Consider the following 20,396-nt stretch of genomic DNA (forward strand, 5'->3'; position numbering starts at 1 on the left):
CTGTTAACAGACGTTTTTTGGATTTATTTTAAATAAATATGTAGGGAAGACAGCTGACATAAGAATACCAATATGACAAATGTATCACAATTGAAAGATTTGCAATTCTGCTACCAAAATGAGTGAGATGTAAATATTTGTCTCTGTGTCTGGAGAACTACAGAACAACCAGAAGTGCCAAATGAAACATTTGCTCAAATTAAATGGCAAAGCCCAGGAGACTCAAGTAACCAAAAATATTAACTGTATCACTCTAAGCTGTTGCCAATTTGTTTTTGTCCAATTTCCTTAGATTTTCAATACTTCTTCGAGCCAACTCAAGTTATTTCTTTTCACATTTCACTGGGAAGTGCTAGTATATCGTGCAGCTTTAGGGCGTGATAGAAAGTCAGATATTTGCGTTTTCTGTAAAAAGTCAGTGGTGGGGTGAGCAATGGGACGGCAGAAGACAGGGAATGAAGAGAACACCTTAAAACTCTGGTGCTCACAAGTTAACCTTGTCACAATCTTAGTCTTCTGTAATTGCTGGATTTAGTGACACTGATATAATATATTTCTCCATTTTGATAGCTGATTTCTCAAGCGACAAAGCAGAGCAAATCCCACCCCTAAGGACAGAGACGGCTTTTTTTTTTTTTAAAGAGAAAGGGGAAAGATCCATAACCCACCTTTCCACATTTCAGCCGAACCGGAAACAAGTTGAGCAACGCAGCCACCTGAAAGATTAACTTTTTTTTTTCTCCAACTCCTGAGCTACCCTCACCAAGAAAGATGATGAACACAGGAACATGCCGAGCCCTAGTGTGAAATGCCAGCATCGATTAAGTCAATATAAATTTTGACACTGCCTCCAATGTACCCAGGATTTGATCCAGAACTCCTTGTCCACTGTATGTCTGAATTGATAGATTGCAGATACAGACTAATATTTATCATATTTAACAACAGCTAAAATACTTGGCTCTGTACTTTTTTCCTTGGGAAATCAGAGCGTCCTCTCCTTCACATCTGGCACGTGTTTTGGTGTCTGTCAGAATTCCTGCTTGTCATGGGGTGAATAACTGGGATCATTGTGACAGAGGAGAGTCTAAATGTTTGCAAACAAAGCTATCCATCACAGGTCCAAGCACGGACAATTTTACACTGGACAAATCATCACTGATCGGAGATCTTGCACTGGCTCAGGAAAAAAAACAAACCCAATGCTTGTAAGTAGCCAAAGAGGGAAAAAAATCTTGGCTCACTGGGATCCAGCAATGATGCATAAACAGCTAGACAGATGCAGACAGAAAACATTCATCTGTAAAGCCGTCTTCAAATGATTTACAGGGTGCGTTCATGAAAAGCAAAGTGCAGGCGGTCCTCTGGTCTTTCTCAAAAGCTAACACCATCGAAAAACCCAACCTGTGCAGCAATCTCGGCTCCTCAGTCAGTGATGCCACTGCTAGAGTGCAAAGCCAAATTACCTGCTGGGGGAAATCCCTTTTGTTGACAAATGTAAGTGGTGGTATTTTATTGGCTTTATTCTGAAGGTTTATATGAAAATCCAGGTAGGATTATACTGATCCTCCACTTGTTTGTTTAAACCATAAAAGTATTTCCTAAAAGGTATAAAAAAAATGGTTTAACACAACCAGCTGCAAACAAGTTTAGCTCTACCTGGTAAGAAGTGCTACTGTCCAGACCCTCTGCAATATAGCTACTGAAAATACCGCTGCTTAAAAGCATTTTTCATCTCCTGTACTGGAGGAACAGCCACCCAGAACCCATTTTTGAAAGTCTGTGATATCTTGACACATATCTTAACACATTTAAATATACAAACACATGATCTATCTGAAAAAAAATGCCCACCGTAGCCAATGAGATCAGTGTGGCTGGTCTGAACGCCACTCCTGAAATGGAGGGAGGGATTGCTGAAGGCACAGGAATGGGAAATTTCAAAATTGCACTAGGCATTAAAATAAAAAAAAAAAATTAAAAAAAAATCATGTTTTCTAGCAGGTCAGAGGTTTTGACACAGATGATGTACAATTTATCGTACAATCTTCTAAATTAATAAAACACCAACATAAAATGTGTCAGTAATTTAAATTAAAAAAAAAAGGAGAAAAGCTAGGAGTTCTGCCTAGAATTTGGAGACTGGAACAAAAATTATTAGATCTGCGCAAAAGTAATCAAGTGCAGAAGGTGACTATATCCTTGGCCAAAAGCTTTGCCTCTCCCTGCTCAATATTTTCCCTGAGAAATCCAAGCAGCGTCTTAAAAACTGTACTTTTATGCCTCCATGGAAATACTGCTACACGCTTGACTTTTGGTATTTCAAATATAATTTCTTTAAGTAAATCGCTTTTGTTTAAAGAGCCGTTATGTAGCATGGTAGAGTTCAACGCTGTACTAACAAACAAACTCCACAAAAGACTGCAACAATTCTGCTGGCTTTCTGAAAAGTGCATACAATCTGCAAAATAAAAGGCCAAGCTTCCAGCTTAAGAAGAGATTTTAAACAATTACCAAAGCAGGATAGTGATATCATAAAGGCAATTTCTGCGCTAGCTTGTTTTCTGAAACTCTCTTTGCCTCTGAACAGCTAGAACAGATAATAACTATTAGTAAATCAAACTCCTGCAATATCCAGCTGTGTCTCACACATTTACATACAGATAGAATGGGTATATGTTTTTAATATGTATGCGATACGTACTTTTACCACAGCTGAAGTGCATGCTACAAAGGAGGAGGAGAATGGGAATGGAATCAGCATGAGATAATAAAGTGGCCTAGATAAAGTATTAGCCAGCGATTGATCTCAAACAGGGGATGTTGCTTCTCTCTGACCTGATTACTTACTATGCATAGATTCCATTAAATAGAGCTTAGAATGGAAAGCTGCTGAAAAAATACCGTAAATACAGTCAGATCTACAGCTTCCTGAGCCGAACCAGCCCGTGGATGCCCACCCACAGACGCGGCACAAGCAGGAGCTGAAACCTTACCCGTATCACCACATCGCAACTGCTAAATATACACGTATGTTTGCATTTCCCCGGGAGCCAGGCTTGTGACGCCAAACTCCACGCTTCAAATGAAAGCAGGAAGTTCACGGGAGAAAAAAAAAAAAAAAAAATTAATCTTCATACAGAAGACTTGTTAGGATGGGAGAGAAGAGAGACAGAGGAATACGCTAAGATGTTGTGCAGGCTTCTCTGGCGCTGAAAGAGGAGCACGTTCAATTTAATCAACTCTATGCCTTTCTCTTCTGAAGAGGGAACAAACCAGAGACAAAAGAGCAGACACCGTAAGCACAAGGTTCAGAACGTCCACCAGTCAATTATAAAGATCGGTCCTTTGCCAGGATGGACAATTTTCCCATTACTTGGTGAAATTACTTTTTTTTTCACTTCTGTGGCAAAAGTCAGTTAATCTGGAATACTTTGAAACAATTAAATCATTGGTTATTATTATGACAGAGAAACTGATGTTGTATCTTGTTTTGCAGATGGACATAGGGAAGAAAGGCCATAGCGACCGAGTGTAAATACAGGAACCTGAATTACAGCAGCTGTTATGGAAATTCGGTGTTCGCTTGCACGAGAATATCTATGGTACTAGAAAGCCTGACTTTATACAGGAATTTCATAAAGCCTTGGCTTTGGCCCTATTTTCTGTCAAAATGTGCACAGTGACTTTTATAAAAAAGGGCTTCCTGACATGATAGACAGGGTAAATCCATCCCTGATGTAACCCCCTGACTTCCCCGGAGTTGCCAATCCCGCACTCCAGGTATTGTTAGTCGACTCTTAAAATGCATTTAACAATTCACCGATTATCAGGAGAGTAGAAAAAGATTGATGTTCTGCTCCCTTCATTTTGCTTTCAGTCTTTAATTATACTAAATTGGTTACCAAATAGTGGCTTCCAGTACGGTTAATGTCCATCGGGGAGAAAGCCTGCACTCCACTGTTTTCTCTGAAGCCAACGATGATTACGTGTCACACCTTTCATCCTCGCTAGTGCACTTCTTCTAAATAAGAAATAAACCCCAAAACAACGCAATGAAGAAGGTGAAACCCTGCCCTCGTTTAAATCAACGATAAACTGACCTTGACGAGTCCAGGATCTCACTGATGGAATCCGCATCCCTCTGCCCACTCTGGTATTTAACACAGAGATACCCATCAGAATTACAACAGGGGTTTCATAAAGGGATGACTTGGAGTCAGGAAGGATATTTGGGTGAGCAATTCCAGAATTCAGGAGGATATTTAACAGCTTTTGCTTTGGTCTTGCTTTCCAAAAAAAGTATGGTAGTTTATATACACATATGTCTGTGCATGTACAGATATACTGTGTGGCTACAGACATATTATGTGTGTGAGCATATATATGCTAATGTATGTATGTATAATGAGCTTTATAAATAAAGTGCTCCTGGACTAGACTGGGTAAGTGCAAGAACGCAAAGAAAAGCACGGGGTGCTCTGAGCCCATCGGGCTGGAGGAGGGAATTCGGGGCAGGTTGGGAGGGTCAGCCACGTTGCAGGCAAGGACGGGGTCACTTCTCTATTTCCGCAGCTGCCTGCCTCACGCTTTAGTACTTGTTGCAAGTTCATTTATAATTGAATAGAAAGTAACATGAGGAGGAGGAAAAAATGCATTAAACAAAAGATTTTGTTTAAAAAGTAAGGCGGCTTTTTTTTTTTTTTTTTTAATTTATTTCCTGAGCTGCGATAATTTTTAGATTATTTTACAAAATACCTCCTTAAAAGGGGACTAGCACACTCCAGGGCATGTAGTTGTAAAGATAAATCTGTGCACTTCCCTGGTACTGCAGGCACTCACCCTTTGGCCTCATTTTTATGACTCTACACCCTGGAGTGGTGTTATTGCTTACAAACATACATATATACTTACGGGGGTACGTGCGATCTGCAGATGTTTTATTTATAAGTGGCAGGCCTATTGCATCACTGAAACACGCATTTACAAACAGATATAGGTTTTATGAAACCCTATTCTGTTGTTTTAATAGCTAAGCTATCCAGCCATAGCATAATAGTGCACAAGGTAAATGTGTCTACATCTCTAGAACCTGTTCCAAGTTTTCTCAGATGTGACTAACTGCAAGAATTTTCCAACCATCAAAAGTTAATAAAAAAGACAAAATAAGGCAGTGTGAGCTTTTCGTAGGAGACACACACACCACCACAAAGCGGAGGGGCTCTGATAAACTTTAAGGCCTCATTTTACCAAGGTATTTAAGCAGGTGCCTAACTTCAGATGTAGATCTATTGAAGTTAATATCCTTAAAATGAGATTCACAGTAAAATACTTTACTAACCAGGATCAAAATTGAGACTAGTCTGGATTGTGAGATATCTGCCCCAGGGCATCTTCAGAGATTAGCCTTTAACTAGAGAATAGCTGCAATAGAAACACTTGTTTTTTCTATTCCCGGTTCGCAGCATGTAAACAAGAAACAAAATGATGCCAACGTGTCCGTAGTTTGTTATAATCTGCTAAAATTATTCCTAGATATTTAATGCATGGAAAATAAATTATGATGATTTTACATAAACCTCCAAGTTTCAGGAAACATAGCATACGAATAAAAGTAATGAAACATTTAAAAAAATCGAAGATATATGATGTGAGTCAGAGGGGACTACAACTCTTATCTATTATGTAAGTTACTGTAAATATTTGTAATAATTGTTTGATATAGTATTTTTCTACTGCCTAAAACCAGTCAAAACTGCACTCTGCACTAAATGCAGAGCCACAAGGGACCAGCCTGAGAGCAGATACCCTGTTATTGCCTTACTGAAAAAATGACAATTGCAAGCAGAAGCAGCGGTCTCTGAGCTCAGATTCCACCACTGAGAGCCCTTCTAGGGACAGACCAAAGCCACGTATTACCTCAATCTTCTGCAGCCAATCTAATTTCATTTTATATGAATATAAGTGAAAACAGTAGCTCCTGCATTTCATTAAAAATACACTATTTTGACCATATCCTCCTTTTTCAATCTTCAGATTTTGAAAGGTTAAGACTGGCAAATGATGACAAAGAGTGACCTACATTAAGCTGTAATCCCTGGACATACAAACTGGAAAAAAAAAAGTGTATTAAGCATCAAAATGGTTTTGATTGAAACTTGATAGTGGCTGTAAAAGTTCTGTATTAACTCCCCAAATCCCAAGTGAAGCTTTGGCCACGATGAAGGTAACAGCAAAATACCCATTAACTTCAGGGGAACCGTAATTACACCTTTGGTTTGTGCGCTCTGTGTAAATATCCAATTGCTGCACGAGCCAGAAAGAGCTTAGATTTGAATTTGTACATACTGAAAAATGCATTAAAAAAAACGGATATGCTTCTATATACATGAATAAAAAGTACTCACAGACAAATACATACTGAGGGGCTCTGAAGTTCCACTTACCATTAAATCTTCAGGTGCTGGTCTTTCCTTTGGTTGCTTTTTCATGCTACGTGTCATAAAACAAAATGGTCATATATAAACAACTGCTCGTTTATTCTATTTGCTTAAATATTGAAGATATCCTCTTTTAACACAGAGTAAAGAATTTCTATGTATTTCTTAACTTTATCATGTGCCGATGGAAGACAGGGTTCCAACAGTGGCCAAAATGTTAATTAATTTCTTCCCTCCCATCCCTCCCTTATGGGATGTAGTGGTCTACACTGTTTGCAACCATGAAAGTACCTAAATATAAAACCATCGAAAACCAGCCAGCTCAGAAGGCACAGTAAGTTAATTCTCATTTTGCTAAGCATTATTCCATAGCTCCACACAAAGTTATTTCACAAACAGGTGGGAAATTTAACTCCAACGCTAAGCAGCTTCAGGAGAACGCACAATACCCTGGGGTTTCTACCTTAATTTTTTCACATTTATTTCCATTACACTGCAGGGTGATAGTTCATTACGCAGCATTAACCTGTTTATAAGATCATGTTTCTCATCCAAATAGTCCTAGTTTTCCCTGCAACAGGTGCAATTAGCGATTGAGGGCTGTGCGGAGCTGCATGAGGGAACACAATAACATGGCACAGAGGTGACCATCAGGAGCTGCCTACTGACTAATTGGATTACATCCAAACCGCCCCTGTTTATAGCGTAGTTGGCATAAAGTCATAAAGTCTGATACGCCCGTTCACTTGACATCTCTAATACTCGTTAGGAATCGATCGCTTAAATAGTATCTAGTTTCTTCTTATTTGCTTCTTTTATTAAACAGCAACGCCTCCCACTGAAAAGCACGGCCGATATAACACTATATCTAAAATACCAGATGATCTGCGCTGTAAATCGGAGGTGTTAACGATACGATTCACCTGCCCTACAAATAAAGACAAGCGCCCCCCCCCCCCAAATAACAGGGGCACTGGCGAGCCACGCGGGCTGCCTGACGAGTAGGTGGGGAGCGGTTCAAATCTGACAGTCCAAAGGAGCTGCGTCCCCAGGGAAAACAAGGCTATTAGCCACCATCAGTTATGCTTCGGTTTGACATCTGTGGAAATTTTAACACAGGTTATCCCTCCCCTCTGCCTCAATGAGAATTATTTTTTTAAAAACCGGTCCGTCATCAATTTTTTTGCAGGGGTAAAAAGCATCGGCCTCCACGCACACCGGTTACCGCGCTGCGGAACCCTCCAAATGGCGCGGCTCTTTGTAAACTGAAACTATTGAAAACGGAGGCCTATGTTACACAAACTTTAATTATTTAGTTACTTTAATTAACCGATAATCAGACTGCTTTTCGTGTCTGTATTGTTACATGCTCTGTCAGTCCCGAGAGGTACTTTCTCCTATGTTAGGTATCCAAAATTCAATTTTATTCGATGACTTTTGCCGCAGCGGCCCCAGCACCCAGCAGAGACCCTGATGGTGCTGCGGAGCCCGACCCACAGACCCGTGTGGGGCTGGGGTGTTCCAGCCCCTTCTTTTGGCTGAGGAGGTGTCCCTGATGCAGGAATCCCTCTCGGCACACAGGGAGATGGTGGCTCCATCTGACTTAGCACAGCTGAGCAGCCAGCCCTGGGAGTGCACGTTCGCTTCTCTCTCAAACACATCATTTCTGTACAAATTTCAAGCTTGTTTCTTCTGCCGTACATAAATGACTGCCCTTTTTTTGGGGGGGAGGGGAGAAGAATGAGACAGTTAAAAAAATATTCTACCTTTATTTTGTTTCTTTAGGATAGCTTACCCTCAAGATTTTTATTCTCTAGCCACTCAAGAACTGTCTTCTTTATTCTACAAATTCCTCCTCTCCCCAATTCTCCTTTAATTTAAAAGGTTTCCAATGAACTATTCAGTTTTAAGGAAAGAAAATATACCCAGTGGTGTGGTTCAAAATACGACTCTCAGTAAAAATTACTTACTGAAAAGCCAATGAATTAATCAAGGCTGCTTGTCCTTCTAAACGTTGAGGCAATTTTATAAGTAATATTTTAAAAAGCTCTGAATAATGATATTATACACATGAGTCTTTGTGGCCTCTTTACCCCCCCCCCAGATGAATTCTTAGGGGTCTCAGAGCACGAGACTGCACCCACATTCAGCGCAGGTTTATTAAAACCAGGAAAAACCCTTGTAAGTACTTTTACGACCCTTTGTGTAAATAACGTTTACATAATTTAAACAGTTTGCTTAGCTTTGCTGCCCCATCTGCCCAAGGCCCCCAAGTCCCTCTTCTCTCAGAAAGGATGCAAGGAAAGCCATAAGGTCTCGCCGAGCTGCCGAGTTAATGGCATGTATCATTTACATTGAGGGCATGGCATGTTTGCAAACTGAGCTTACCATTGAGTGATGAAGTGTACAAATGGCTCAGAGAACTCCCCGGCTGGAAGGACGGGCGATTCCTGGGATTGGATTGAAACAAGAAGCAGAGTCAGAAGGGGAGAAGATAAATTTTTTTTTTTTTAGAGGGAGAGTAATATAACAGCAGCAACAACAACAAGAAAAAAAAAAAAAAAAAAAGGAAGCCACAAAGCCCCCTTTTCACACGGAGAATTTGAGGGAGAAAGGTACAAATTCTTCTGAGAATGTGTTATAAAACACTGAATTTCAACTAATGAGTATTACACAATGGGTAAAAACATGTGGAAAGACACTGAGGGGAGGTGAAAAAAGGACAATGATAGCCACAGGGTAAAAAGGAAGGTAGGGAAAGTGTAAATGAGAAATTAATGATTATTTAAGTAACACACAAATGGTCTTGTAATTAACAAAGAGCTGTGAAATTATTCTTGTGTTGACCTTTGTTTCTTTCACTGCATTTGCTATTTATTTACACTCATGTTTATTTACACTTATTCATTTTAGAGGCTGTCCTCATATGCTGTCTGTTGGAGATTTAAAAGGCAAAAGAATTTTTAAGAGGGAAAAAAGCAGGATTTACCAGTCCAGTGGATGAAAATAACCACCCAGTATTTATGAAAGAAAAGGAAAAAAAAAATAAATTAAGAGCACAAGAAAAAAACCCAAACCCAACAAACAGGGAACAAACAACATCACCATTTGCAAAGAAGGGCTTTACGAATTTAGGAGTTTTTCCAAGAATGACAGAGAGCTCCACTGTGTTTATAGTGTAACAGCTCAGGATGTAATGAAATTACACTGCAGAGTACTTTAACAGTGTCATCTCATTAGACCTACAGTTGGAACAAGAGAGCCACATAAAACAGGCAGCTGCAAATGACTCCATTCTCATCTATTCTCATTTGCTATTAAAAATACCTTTCGGCGGCTTTTTTCCTCCCTGACATCCCTACACAAAGTACCCTGCAAAGTATGATACATGCACCTATTTAAATTAACAAAGGAATGACTTATTTTAATCTCACTGTGCTTTGGAGTGCTTTGGCCATTTGGATGAGCAATATATCATTACATACAACCTTCCAGCGCTGCAGGCAAGAAACTCAGAGCGTGCAGCATTTGGTGGGAGCCAAACAATTTCTCTAGCACACAACTGTGTCAAATGCATGCATGTATTCATTATTGAGAATGCGAGGAAATAGCTTTGATGTAGTGGAAAAAAGAAGATGATAAAAGCACCTCTGCAATGTGTGTGCCATTATCAATGGTGGCAGATAGACCCAACTGCAGAGCCTCCTATGTGATTAGTAAATATACATATAATTGCTGCGGCCAATTATCAGAAAAATGAGATCGGTAATTACAAGACAGAAAATTAACTAGAACTCTTATTAAGGCTTTGTTTCCAATTCAAACAATTGGAAACTGCTGGAAAATACAATTAAATCAAAAGTAACTGAAGAGTAAAAGGAGAAGCCAAAATTGCTTTACGATTTTCAAAGACTTCTATTAAATACAAGGAGTGTTTGATATAACATGCCAAATTCTCTTTGAACTTAGACCGGGTGAGGGAGAGGTTATTGTTTCTAAACTTATAAATGACATCAATATAGGAAGGTTTCCACTGGAGACTGGAAGGAACATGAGGAAATAAGCAGCGCAATTAAACATCCTCTACATCAAACAACTGCGCATGAAAATTATTCATATTAATACAAAGAATGCAGGGCAAAACGTCAGGCTCACTCGTACGGCGTGGAGCCCGGCAGGTTTTGCCTCTCCCCATGATTTTCTCTGGTCCAGCAGAGCCTTCCTGGGCTTCCTCCCGCAGCGGCCAACGCTGCCTTCCCAGGTGGGACAGACTCCAAGCAGAGCAGGTAGGAAATACTCTGGGCATATATTATTACAGATCATTTTGAAAACTACAGGGCGAAGCTATTGGAGCCCATTCCCCAAGGAACTGGCTCTACCTCTGCTGTTTATTTTAAGGAAAATGGAAGTGAGGAGCTTCATGCAATCACCCCTGTAATGGGGCTGCTGGGTGGGATCAGTTCATGCTGGGGGGCAGGACGGGAATATGGCACTTCACGCTAATTTGGTAGGTGATAACTTCTGCTGTCACAAAGAGATGGCAGACCCTTAAGAGAGTGAAACTTCATCATGAGAGAGGAGGAGAAGCTGATGAAACGCTCTGAAGCCACCAGCATTTCACTGTGGGTATCCCCAAGGTTCATGCAGGCAAGGGAAGAAGTTGCTCCAACATACGTATCCATGCCTTGACCATGCAGCTCCTGAACTGCGGCACAGCCAGGAGACAAGGTGCTCCTGCATAAACATGCAAGAAAATTTTACCTGGATGAAAGTAAATGTTCAATGCTACTTTTTTTTTTGGCACATTTTCCTGTACAATGCAGGTAATTTCATCCCCATCCAGGCCCACTCTCTTCTGCCACAGACCTGTCAGTCATGGCCATGCCTTGGTCGGTTTGACCTCGGGAGCTCAGGAAGAGATTGTGTGGGTGGGTGGAGATGAACCCCAACTGGATCTCCGTATGAAAACCAGATGCTTTAATACAGTCTTCCCGAGGATTTTAGACTGGGCACCCCACAAATTTACTGACTCTTTGCCTGACACATTGCAAGCCTTTTGGGAGAGTGCATCAATCTCAAGAAAACACTCGCCAGGAAATGTGTTACGTTTATGAGTTATGAGATCTACCCCAGAGAAACCAATGACTGAAATATATCAATTTCTGATATTATTCAATGCAAGACCATTTGAGTAGTAGAAAGGTGAGAGTATTTTGTAGTTAGAGCTGTGCTGCTGTAACTTGAGCAATCACCATGTTGTATAAAAGCAAAAGTTCCCAAAAGTTCCCAAACTACACAAAATAAATACATCCTCTTTTGTATCCTGAAGTTCCCTGGACTTTGGCTGGGACTCAAAGGGATGGGAAAATGAGGAAATAAAGCAAACCTACACGTGTCTCTACCAAGGTCACATTCAATGTAGCCATAGGGAATGGCCCAGCTGCACTCTGGTGGCCTGCCTTTTTTCACCCACCTGCATGCTGAAATCATACTATAGAAGCAATATAAAAGTAGAAAACCAAGATTTTAAAGGAGCGAGGAATAGGTATATTCCTTTAAGCTAGAAAATGGTTCTTTCATTTTCATTAAATATCTTTTAACCAGTATCACAAAAACCCATGTATTGGGGATGCTGCTAAAATGACAATAAAGACACAAAGAGTTGTAAGGGTCAAGGTACCATTGGCCTCTTGCATCCCCAGCAGCTGATTCCCAAGACGGGCTATTTCCCTAAGCATCCAAGCAACGTTTCTGTAACCGGGATCTGCTGCGGGAGAAGACAAGATCAGCCTCTGGTTTCTCAAAACCAGCTGAACTGTGCACAAACAGTGAGAACGGGGAAGGGCAAGAGGAAAAAAAAGTTTGAGTGATGCCTTCGCCTTGTGAATAATGAACAGTTCAAGAAGGTCAACCCATTACAACTGAAACCGTTTAATTATTAATTATGCACAATCTATGAGCAAAAGGACAAGTTCAGAATGTTTAATGTGTGGTAACTCCAACTGGACCCTCTCTTGGCATTTTGTTATTAGCACTTGTCAGCAAGGTGCTCAGGCATAAAGAAAAAAGCACAGCAGCAGAAAATCTGAGCTAGCAGGAGGAGGGAGGGCTTTAAACTTCAAACACTGCTCCTAATATTTAATTTATAGAGTGCCACGGCTCTGGTATAAACCGTATTGACTTCCACGGAGTTAGGGGAAGTCACATTTATCTAAATGAAGACCTGAGAACGAGAACACTGAGACAATCCCTTCAAAAGCACTCTCTTTTGAAGGGAGTGATAACATTACTATCTGTATTTTCTTTTTTTTTTTTTTTTTTTTTCACAGGTCTGAACAAAGGAGGAGTGTGAACCACCTAATAGTGCGTCCAGAAGTCAACCAACCCTTTGGAACCTATGCAATAAGAGCTTGAATTACAGGTCCAACCATTGTCCTCACTTAATTCTCAAACCTCTTATTCGAAATGTCTCCTGAGCTGTTTGATCTCACTAAGCAGAGCAGTAGCAGAGATGCTACTAAGGCTCAGGAAATACATAATGGTCCAGCAATACCACAAATAAATACGGATAAGGCACCTTTCCCCTTTGTGTCCAGCCTGGAGGTTTACCTGGACAAGCCCAAGACAGAAATTCAACAGATAGAGCTCTGAGTCGCTTATTTTGTTTGGAAACACTCTTATGTCACTGAAATTTGGGAGTAGTTCTTGCCTGGCAATATACACCAAACACATCTCATGCTTTACACACCTTTGGAGGTCTTACTTCAACAGACAATCTCTTGAGAGTGAAATATTTTCTCAAAGTGACTGAAAGTCAGAGATTTATCACATCCTTTCTGAAGAAGGAGAAAGCCCATGATCTCCCTGTAACAGGAAAATCAGCAACTACAGCTTTCTACCTAAAACCTTTATGAAGGTGATGGCAAAGCCCCCAGCTTTGTGTTAAGATCAAACTTGTGTTCCTCCTACCTCCTCCTTCGGGGGCCAGCCTGCTGGGCAGCCACGGTGCCGAACGATGGCAGCCTGTCACCGAGATATCCCCAGAAGAAAGCGCAGGTTTGAAGATGAGCTCAGCTCCACTTCATGGGCAACAGAGGTTGGTATTCCCAACCTCACTCAGTGCAAACAGATTTTACCCCCCCTCTTCTCATCTGCTAACTCCCTCCCTTCTCTGTGAAGGGTTAAATTTCCCCATTCCCCACAGCTCCCACTATTTTGCAGCACTCTCTCCTCAGTGCGATACTTGTGCAGAAGGAAATGCCATGGTCCTATGGCTCCATGGCCACAGGAGGGAAGTTAGCAGAACCCAGCAAACCAAACTTCAGCTCCTCTCTCCTCTGGGTTTCCCCAGCACACCCCGTCTTTGAAATTATCATCTCCTCTGGGCAGATACTCCTATTCTGCAGCTCGTCCACTGATGCTGAAACGGCAGTATTTAATAAATAATGTGTGTGCTTTACAAAGCACTTCTGGTTTATCACTTCAGCCTAAAAAGATCTCTAGGATTAAAGAATTTTTACGCACTCCAGCTTCTCTTTTACTAAAGCTTTCAAAGAATACGCATATTTTTATACAGTAGCTACATTTTACTTTGTGGCCAAATAGTGGTTTTTTTTTTTTTTCAGATGAACTTAAGTTTTAGATGCACCACAAAGTGCAATTACATGTAATAAATGCACTGCAGTTACCGAGCTGTTCCAACGAGACCAATATTGCACAGGTTCAGATTTACTCCTACAAGGACAACTTTCTTTTACAGCATTCCTTAAAAAAAACCCCAAAACCAAAAAACAACAACAAAAAAAATCCATTTCTACTTTCTAGCCAATCTACTTCAAAAGCCTTGCACAAACCTAATGGCAGGTGATTTCCTACAAGTAACAAGTTTGCAGAAGACGGCGATGTCTAGAGGTGGCTCAGAGGCCCAGACTTGAAAGCATTTCTGGATTGTCCCCGTTATACTCCCACCCTCAGCAGGAAGGTGAAAGATGATTACATCTCTGCACCAGGTCGCTTCTTGCTCTTTTCTTCGTAGCAGATGCCAAATGTGACAAATTATACGCAGGGGCATTTTGGTGTGAAGTTTCGTCTGCTGGGATTGGAGTGTCAGCAGTAAACTCATTTATTTCCCGATCTCCAGCTGGATGGGAACCAAGGTCGAAAGGCCAGTGTTTTATCCACCAAAACACTCAGCCTACCTTTAACACCTCACATCACGTGAGGACCAGCTATTCTTTCCGCAGCACTACCTGCTCCCCAAGTTCTTGAAAATATCACGTATGTGTAACCTACATTCCTCTCGAAGGCATGGAGATGTTCCTGGTTAAATTAGGCAGTAGATATTTGGGGCTATTCGGTTGTTACTTTTGCAGCATTTGCTACTACAGAATATTTTTTTCAGAGCCCAGAAGAGGGAAGGAAAGAAGAAGAAGAGTGTAATTAACATCAGGAATAATCTAGAGTGTAGGACATGACATTTTCTACTTCTCACCAAGCTTTGTAGTTGTTAGTGGGGCTCTCTAAAGGGCCTTGCCGGTAAGCGTACAGGTAGCTGGAAAACAGGTTAATCCTTTAACCGTAACTGTAATTGCTTTCTCTCTAAAACAAACATAAGAATTTTTTCATCTCATTGCCGGTCTCTTGTCGATCATAAGCCAGCAGAGCACAGCAGTGTTTTGGGTAGACACACACACATACGCACATTTCAAATAGCTAAGGCACAGCAGCATGAAACGTAGCCTCTACCTGTTTGCACCGAAGGGACTCAAGTGAAAAACTAAAACCATTTATTGTTCCCTTTCTCCTCTGTACACTCCCAATGCATTTTTATTGCTTTTTCATAAAACACTGCTGCAAATAATCAAGCATGACCATTGACATCCACAAGATTGAGTTTTAGGAACCATTAAATGAGCTTGCCCTCTTGGGAAGGTTCTTGCTCAGGTTGGTCTAAAGGTAATTATTCAGCAATTCCTACCTGTGGTTTTACCTTGTTCCTATATAAGTGTCTCAATCTCATACACTAGTAAGGTCACAGTTTCTGTCTCAATAAAAGTATAACCTAAAACAACTTATTCACATGACAAATGATGGTGGGTTTGTGTACACACGTGTGTATATCCTAACACTGGCTTTGCTTGCGTGGAAGTCTTCAAAACTCCAGACATTTTCAGGGTTAAATATAGCTGTTCATACATTTAAATCCATACCTGAGAATCTAAAGAGAAATTCCTAAAGCAAAAAAAAAAAAAAAAAAGAAAAAAAGGTCTTCTTTCATTCTGAGCCTTTGGACTTTTCTACTTCATTTACAGAAATAGCAAAATGTAGGATGGATGCATAAGGTTAAGAAATTCAGCACTCAAGAGGCAACGGTCTTCATCGTGTTATTTGATCAAGCTGAACATCCTGTGAATTTTTAAGGCTATGCCATAGCAACAAATAGTGGGATATATTTAAGCAAGTGAAAAAAAGGGAACAGAAACAACGTACAGGATACATGTATTAAGTGCAAATTATTTTTTCCATGGGAAAATTTGAAATTTTATTGAGACTGAAATGCTTCACAGCTCAGCATTAACACTGCACTAGCGTTAACTGATGCTGCTAAATGTTTCTAGAGTACGAATTTAAAAAGGAAAAAAAAAAGAGGTCTTTGATTTGTGGAGTTTGTGAAGTCCTTGAGCTAGATTAAACTGCAGTCTTGTGAGACCGAGTATCTCTGTGGGGGCACTTAACAGAAATGCTCAAGAAACTCATGGAAAGCTTCTCACTACTTACTCATCAAGCTATCAGAGTAAGGATTCATGAGTACAACTAATTAATTTTTCTTTTAAATTTCTGCATGACTCATCATAACAGGCAGGCTTTTCAATGCTGCCTCCTATTTGTAAAAATAGGATTTGCTCTTTGAAGTCCTTCATTCCTCAAGCTTCTAATGTAATTGGAATAATACAACAATTTAACTAAAACCGATGGACAAAAATGGAGTGCTTTTTTTCCCTAGTTCAATACAGTTTAAAAAAAAAGCCAAAACAAACACCTAAGTCCCTATTGCACTGAGACAAGCTACGGAAACTTTGAAACCAAAATTAATTTATTTCAGGTTATGAAGAAGAAAGGGTTAGAAACTAGAGCTGATGCTTAACTACAGAGCTTGTGACCACAACTGCTCCAAGTACAGCGAAACCCAGTTTACAGCCACCACCCAAGGGGCTGGCAATAATTGCCTTCCTAGAAGGAATACTCTAACTAAATAAAGGTCAAACAAAATAGCCCTGGAGAGTTTAAAGAAAATTTAAAGAAGTTGCTGAAGTCAGGAGGACTGCCTGTTGGATGCATTCCACAATGCAGGTCTTGTCTATCCAACCTTCTCCGGATGCAGAGCAGACAAAAACGGGATCGAAAGGATGGGATGGGAAGCTGACGTGCTGAAAAACTGAGAGCTGTCGGGGCTGGCCTTTTGGGATCTTCATACACAAGCTGCAATCACCCAGGTGCTTTACTAAACGCTGATCTGACTGGCAATCAGGAAAAGTGACATTTTTAGAAGGCTTTAGAAATACTGCGTCTGGAGTACAGCTGAAGAAGTAACTGTATGGTAATTTCCTACCTAATACATTCTGACAACAAGGTAGCAGGGAAATGAGTAACTACAGGTTGAAAGAATCTTGAAAATAATGCCACTTTTCAACCGGCTGTAAGGAATGCAAAAATAGCCTATGATCAGAGCTCTGATGTTCCTGAAAACCTAACCCCACACTTTGCTGCAGAGCCCAGTAACCCACCGCTTACACCAAACCGAAAATTTAGAGCACCCCTGTCTACCTTTTAAACTGAGAATTTTCTAATGCATTTAAAGGAAAACGCATAATTATAATCAAGGCTACGGTTCTCATAATCTCTATTTGGAAATGGAATTTGATTTATTGAGTAACTCCTGCAGACAGCAGCAAAGAGAAGACTTAACTGGACCATGTAAGTTGTCCAGGAGGTTGCTGGAGATACGGAGGCTGAGAAGGGAACAGATTTTTTTGTCAGCTAAAAAAAAGCAATCATGGGAGGCACTCCGAGACCGTGAGCAGCAAGGAAGGTTTTTAACTGATATTACTTGCAATCTTTAGGTTTCAGAGTCAACCCATTAAGTGCAATTGGGTGGCCTGCATTTCTCCAATGCAACATTAACGGTATTATTCTGGGGGTTTGTTGTTTGTATTTCAAAATTATCATCTGGAACACATTCCCATGACAAAATCTTTTATTTTGCCTTTTTTTTTTTTTGGGGTGTGGTTTTTTCTTGTTTGTTTGTTTTTTATTTTTTTTGTTTCTTTTTTTTAAAGGCACCCAGTGCTTTTGAAGCAGAATCCTGGTGCTGAGTAGGTCGCATTGCAAATTCTTCGGTTGCGTGATCATGAAACATGGGGCCACGTCTAGGACATCTTCCAAGCTGGGCAATGGCTCCTGCTTCCAGCACGACTCCGTTCTCCTTCCTGTCGGAGCCTTTCTGGAAAGACCGCACGCACAGCAAGCGACGTGTGTCCTTCCCAATAGGGATTCATCAGCACTGCTCACTGCGTTCCATACAACATTTCGGTGAGCTGGAGACAAACTAAGTTGAGCGCTAGAATATTAAATGACTCTCAGCTCTCAAATAACAGCAGCCTGCCTTTATTGCTGGCTGCGTCACAGGATGAACTACGTTAACGACTAGTCTATCCTCATCTCTGGACCAGAAGCAGGAGTCTTATCATGGTGGGAGATGCTGCTACGATTAGGACCGTTGCTTAAATGAGCGTGTCTTATTTGTAGCTGGATCAGATTTCACTATAAGTTACCACGTTAAAAAATAAAGGTCCTGGCAGGCATGTATCCTATTCACACAACGCTCCTCGCTAATTTTGCCATTAAAAAAAAATCCCAGAACCAATGCCATTAAAAGCCCAATAACATAATTTAACAAAAAACCCCAAAACCTCAGGCATAGTTTACCGTGATTTGAGAAGAACCGTGCCTGATTTTTTTTTTTGGTTAAATTATCCTGCTTCTCAAATCACTTATTCATCCTGCAGAATTTCTGCAAGTAAATTTAAAACCTAGAAAATGAACAGACAGACTTTTTAAACTGCCAAAGTGACCTGCAACATCTCGTATATTTCACTAAGACTTTAAAAACAGCTCCAGAAACCTCACTACTGCAGAACACCTAAAAACTCCCCTGGACAGTTTTTATTCCACAGTGCAGCACCTACAGAGCTTGAGAAAAGTCCAGGGTACCCAGGTAATACAGAAGCAACCTCTTAACTAGTTCAGTCATCAATAAATCCTACAAATTAAAGATAATTATGAATGAACAGAACATTAACTTTCTGATTCCAGCTGTCTTTTGGTGAAACATGGAACAGTTCTACAAAAACCCCATGACTGCCAATATAATAAGCAACTAATATAAAGAATCAAGGTCTTAACGTTACTTCCCTTTCATCGTTTTTAACAACTTCTAGGTTCTCCCTGTATCAAGCTCTGGAGTTTTTAGCCCGGCTCCAGGGGTAAAGGCTGGGGTAAACACGCTACCAGCAAAGACCCAATTTCAAGAAACGCTCACATCCACAGAGCTGTTTAATCCCAATTTTAGGAGCCAGAAGTCCAAAATATTCTGTGTCACATAAAAAGACATATTAAGGGACTTCAGGAAAAAAAGGCTCAGAGTTTTCAACTGCAACAACGTCAGCAAATTATTACTATGGCATGAAGCTACACAGGGACCGAAGATCCTTACGGCAGCTTGATTCCACCCTCACAGACCTATTCCTCCCGTATCCTATGACACTATGGCTCATCCAGAAGCCGTGCCATTGTGGGAGCGCTGCTGTGAGCTATCTGTTTGGAGCAAGAGGCGAGCTACAGATCGTCACTCTTTGCTGTTCTGATCCTCATTAAGGTCGGTGGGGAATTCTGCACCAGTATCTGGGGGTTCCTGGGGGGCTGGGCTGCGCAGCGCAGCTGCGGGAGAGGGGCTCTGCTCCTACCTCTTCTGAGTTTTAGGACCTCTTTACAGCCAAGGGGAAAATTTGACCCAAAATAATCAGTCTTACATCACTAAGCATTTCTAATCTTTAATACTCATGGTAGCAACAACAGCTGTACGGTACCAGACAGTAAAGAGACTTTCCCTCTCAAAAGGTCCTTGCATAGAAGGAAGAGTGAGTATAAGCCAAATAAGCAGGTCCCTCTGTTACTCCCCAAGAGACACATCTTACAGAAGACAAAGCGAGGAGGGGAAAAAAAAAAATAGTCACAAGTTAAACACATTTTGCTTTGAGGTCTCTGTACACAGGACAAGGCAGGAGGATCAAGTCAATGCTACCCATTAGCTAGAACAGAATAACCCTTAATATAAACGTCCTCCAAGACACTGTCGTGCCAAGAATTTGCACTTCCAGGTGTGGCAGCCACTATCTAAATGCTATATATCTTATTAAATGACCCTCTAACAATACACACGTACCGAGCAAATAACACTACAGAGCCAATCCATTCTCCTCTTCCCCCCAGGCTCTCAGCGTTATGGCACGCAACTTCCATTTAGACATCGAGTGTGTTGCAAAACAAAGCGAGTTGCACTTAAAGAACTTTCAGCTGAGCTATTCTCTGTAACCTGACATCTTAACGTGCCCACGAGCACAGTGCTCCCTGAACCACCAGCTCGGGAAAATGATGGCTCCGTGGCACACTGCAGAACATAAAATAAGTTAAAACAAGTAAATACCAAAACGCTGCTGTTAAAGCTAGCTTGGTACTCAGATGTTCACAGACCCCACAAAGTTCCTCAGTTAAAGTTTTTCCGAGAAGACTGGAGCAATTCTAATCTTGAGGAAAAGATGTGAAAGCTGCAAGAAGCTCTACTATAACATGCAAGTCTTTAGGGCTCTGTTTTAGAATACTGAGTTCAGATATAGGCAC

The 20,396-nt window shown here is 40.8% G+C and overlaps 1 protein-coding gene across 2 annotated transcripts in view; it reads right to left on the reverse strand.

Moving 5' to 3' along the window:
- MAP2K5 (mitogen-activated protein kinase kinase 5) overlaps nucleotides 1-20,396 on the reverse strand; it is a 134,475-nt gene that overhangs the window by 14,880 nt on the left and 99,199 nt on the right. For both annotated transcript variants that reach the window (XM_074155584.1, XM_074155583.1), the window contains 2 exons: nucleotides 8,829-8,890; nucleotides 6,447-6,492 (listed from right to left, as the gene is read on the reverse strand). In XM_074155584.1, coding sequence (XP_074011685.1) covers nucleotides 6,447-6,492; nucleotides 8,829-8,890 — 108 coding nt within the window. The remainder of the gene's footprint in view (nucleotides 1-6,446; nucleotides 6,493-8,828; nucleotides 8,891-20,396) is intronic.

The sequence above is a fragment of the Numenius arquata genome, chromosome 11 (genome assembly GCF_964106895.1).
Source record: "Numenius arquata chromosome 11, bNumArq3.hap1.1, whole genome shotgun sequence".
NCBI lineage: Eukaryota > Metazoa > Chordata > Aves > Charadriiformes > Scolopacidae > Numenius > Numenius arquata.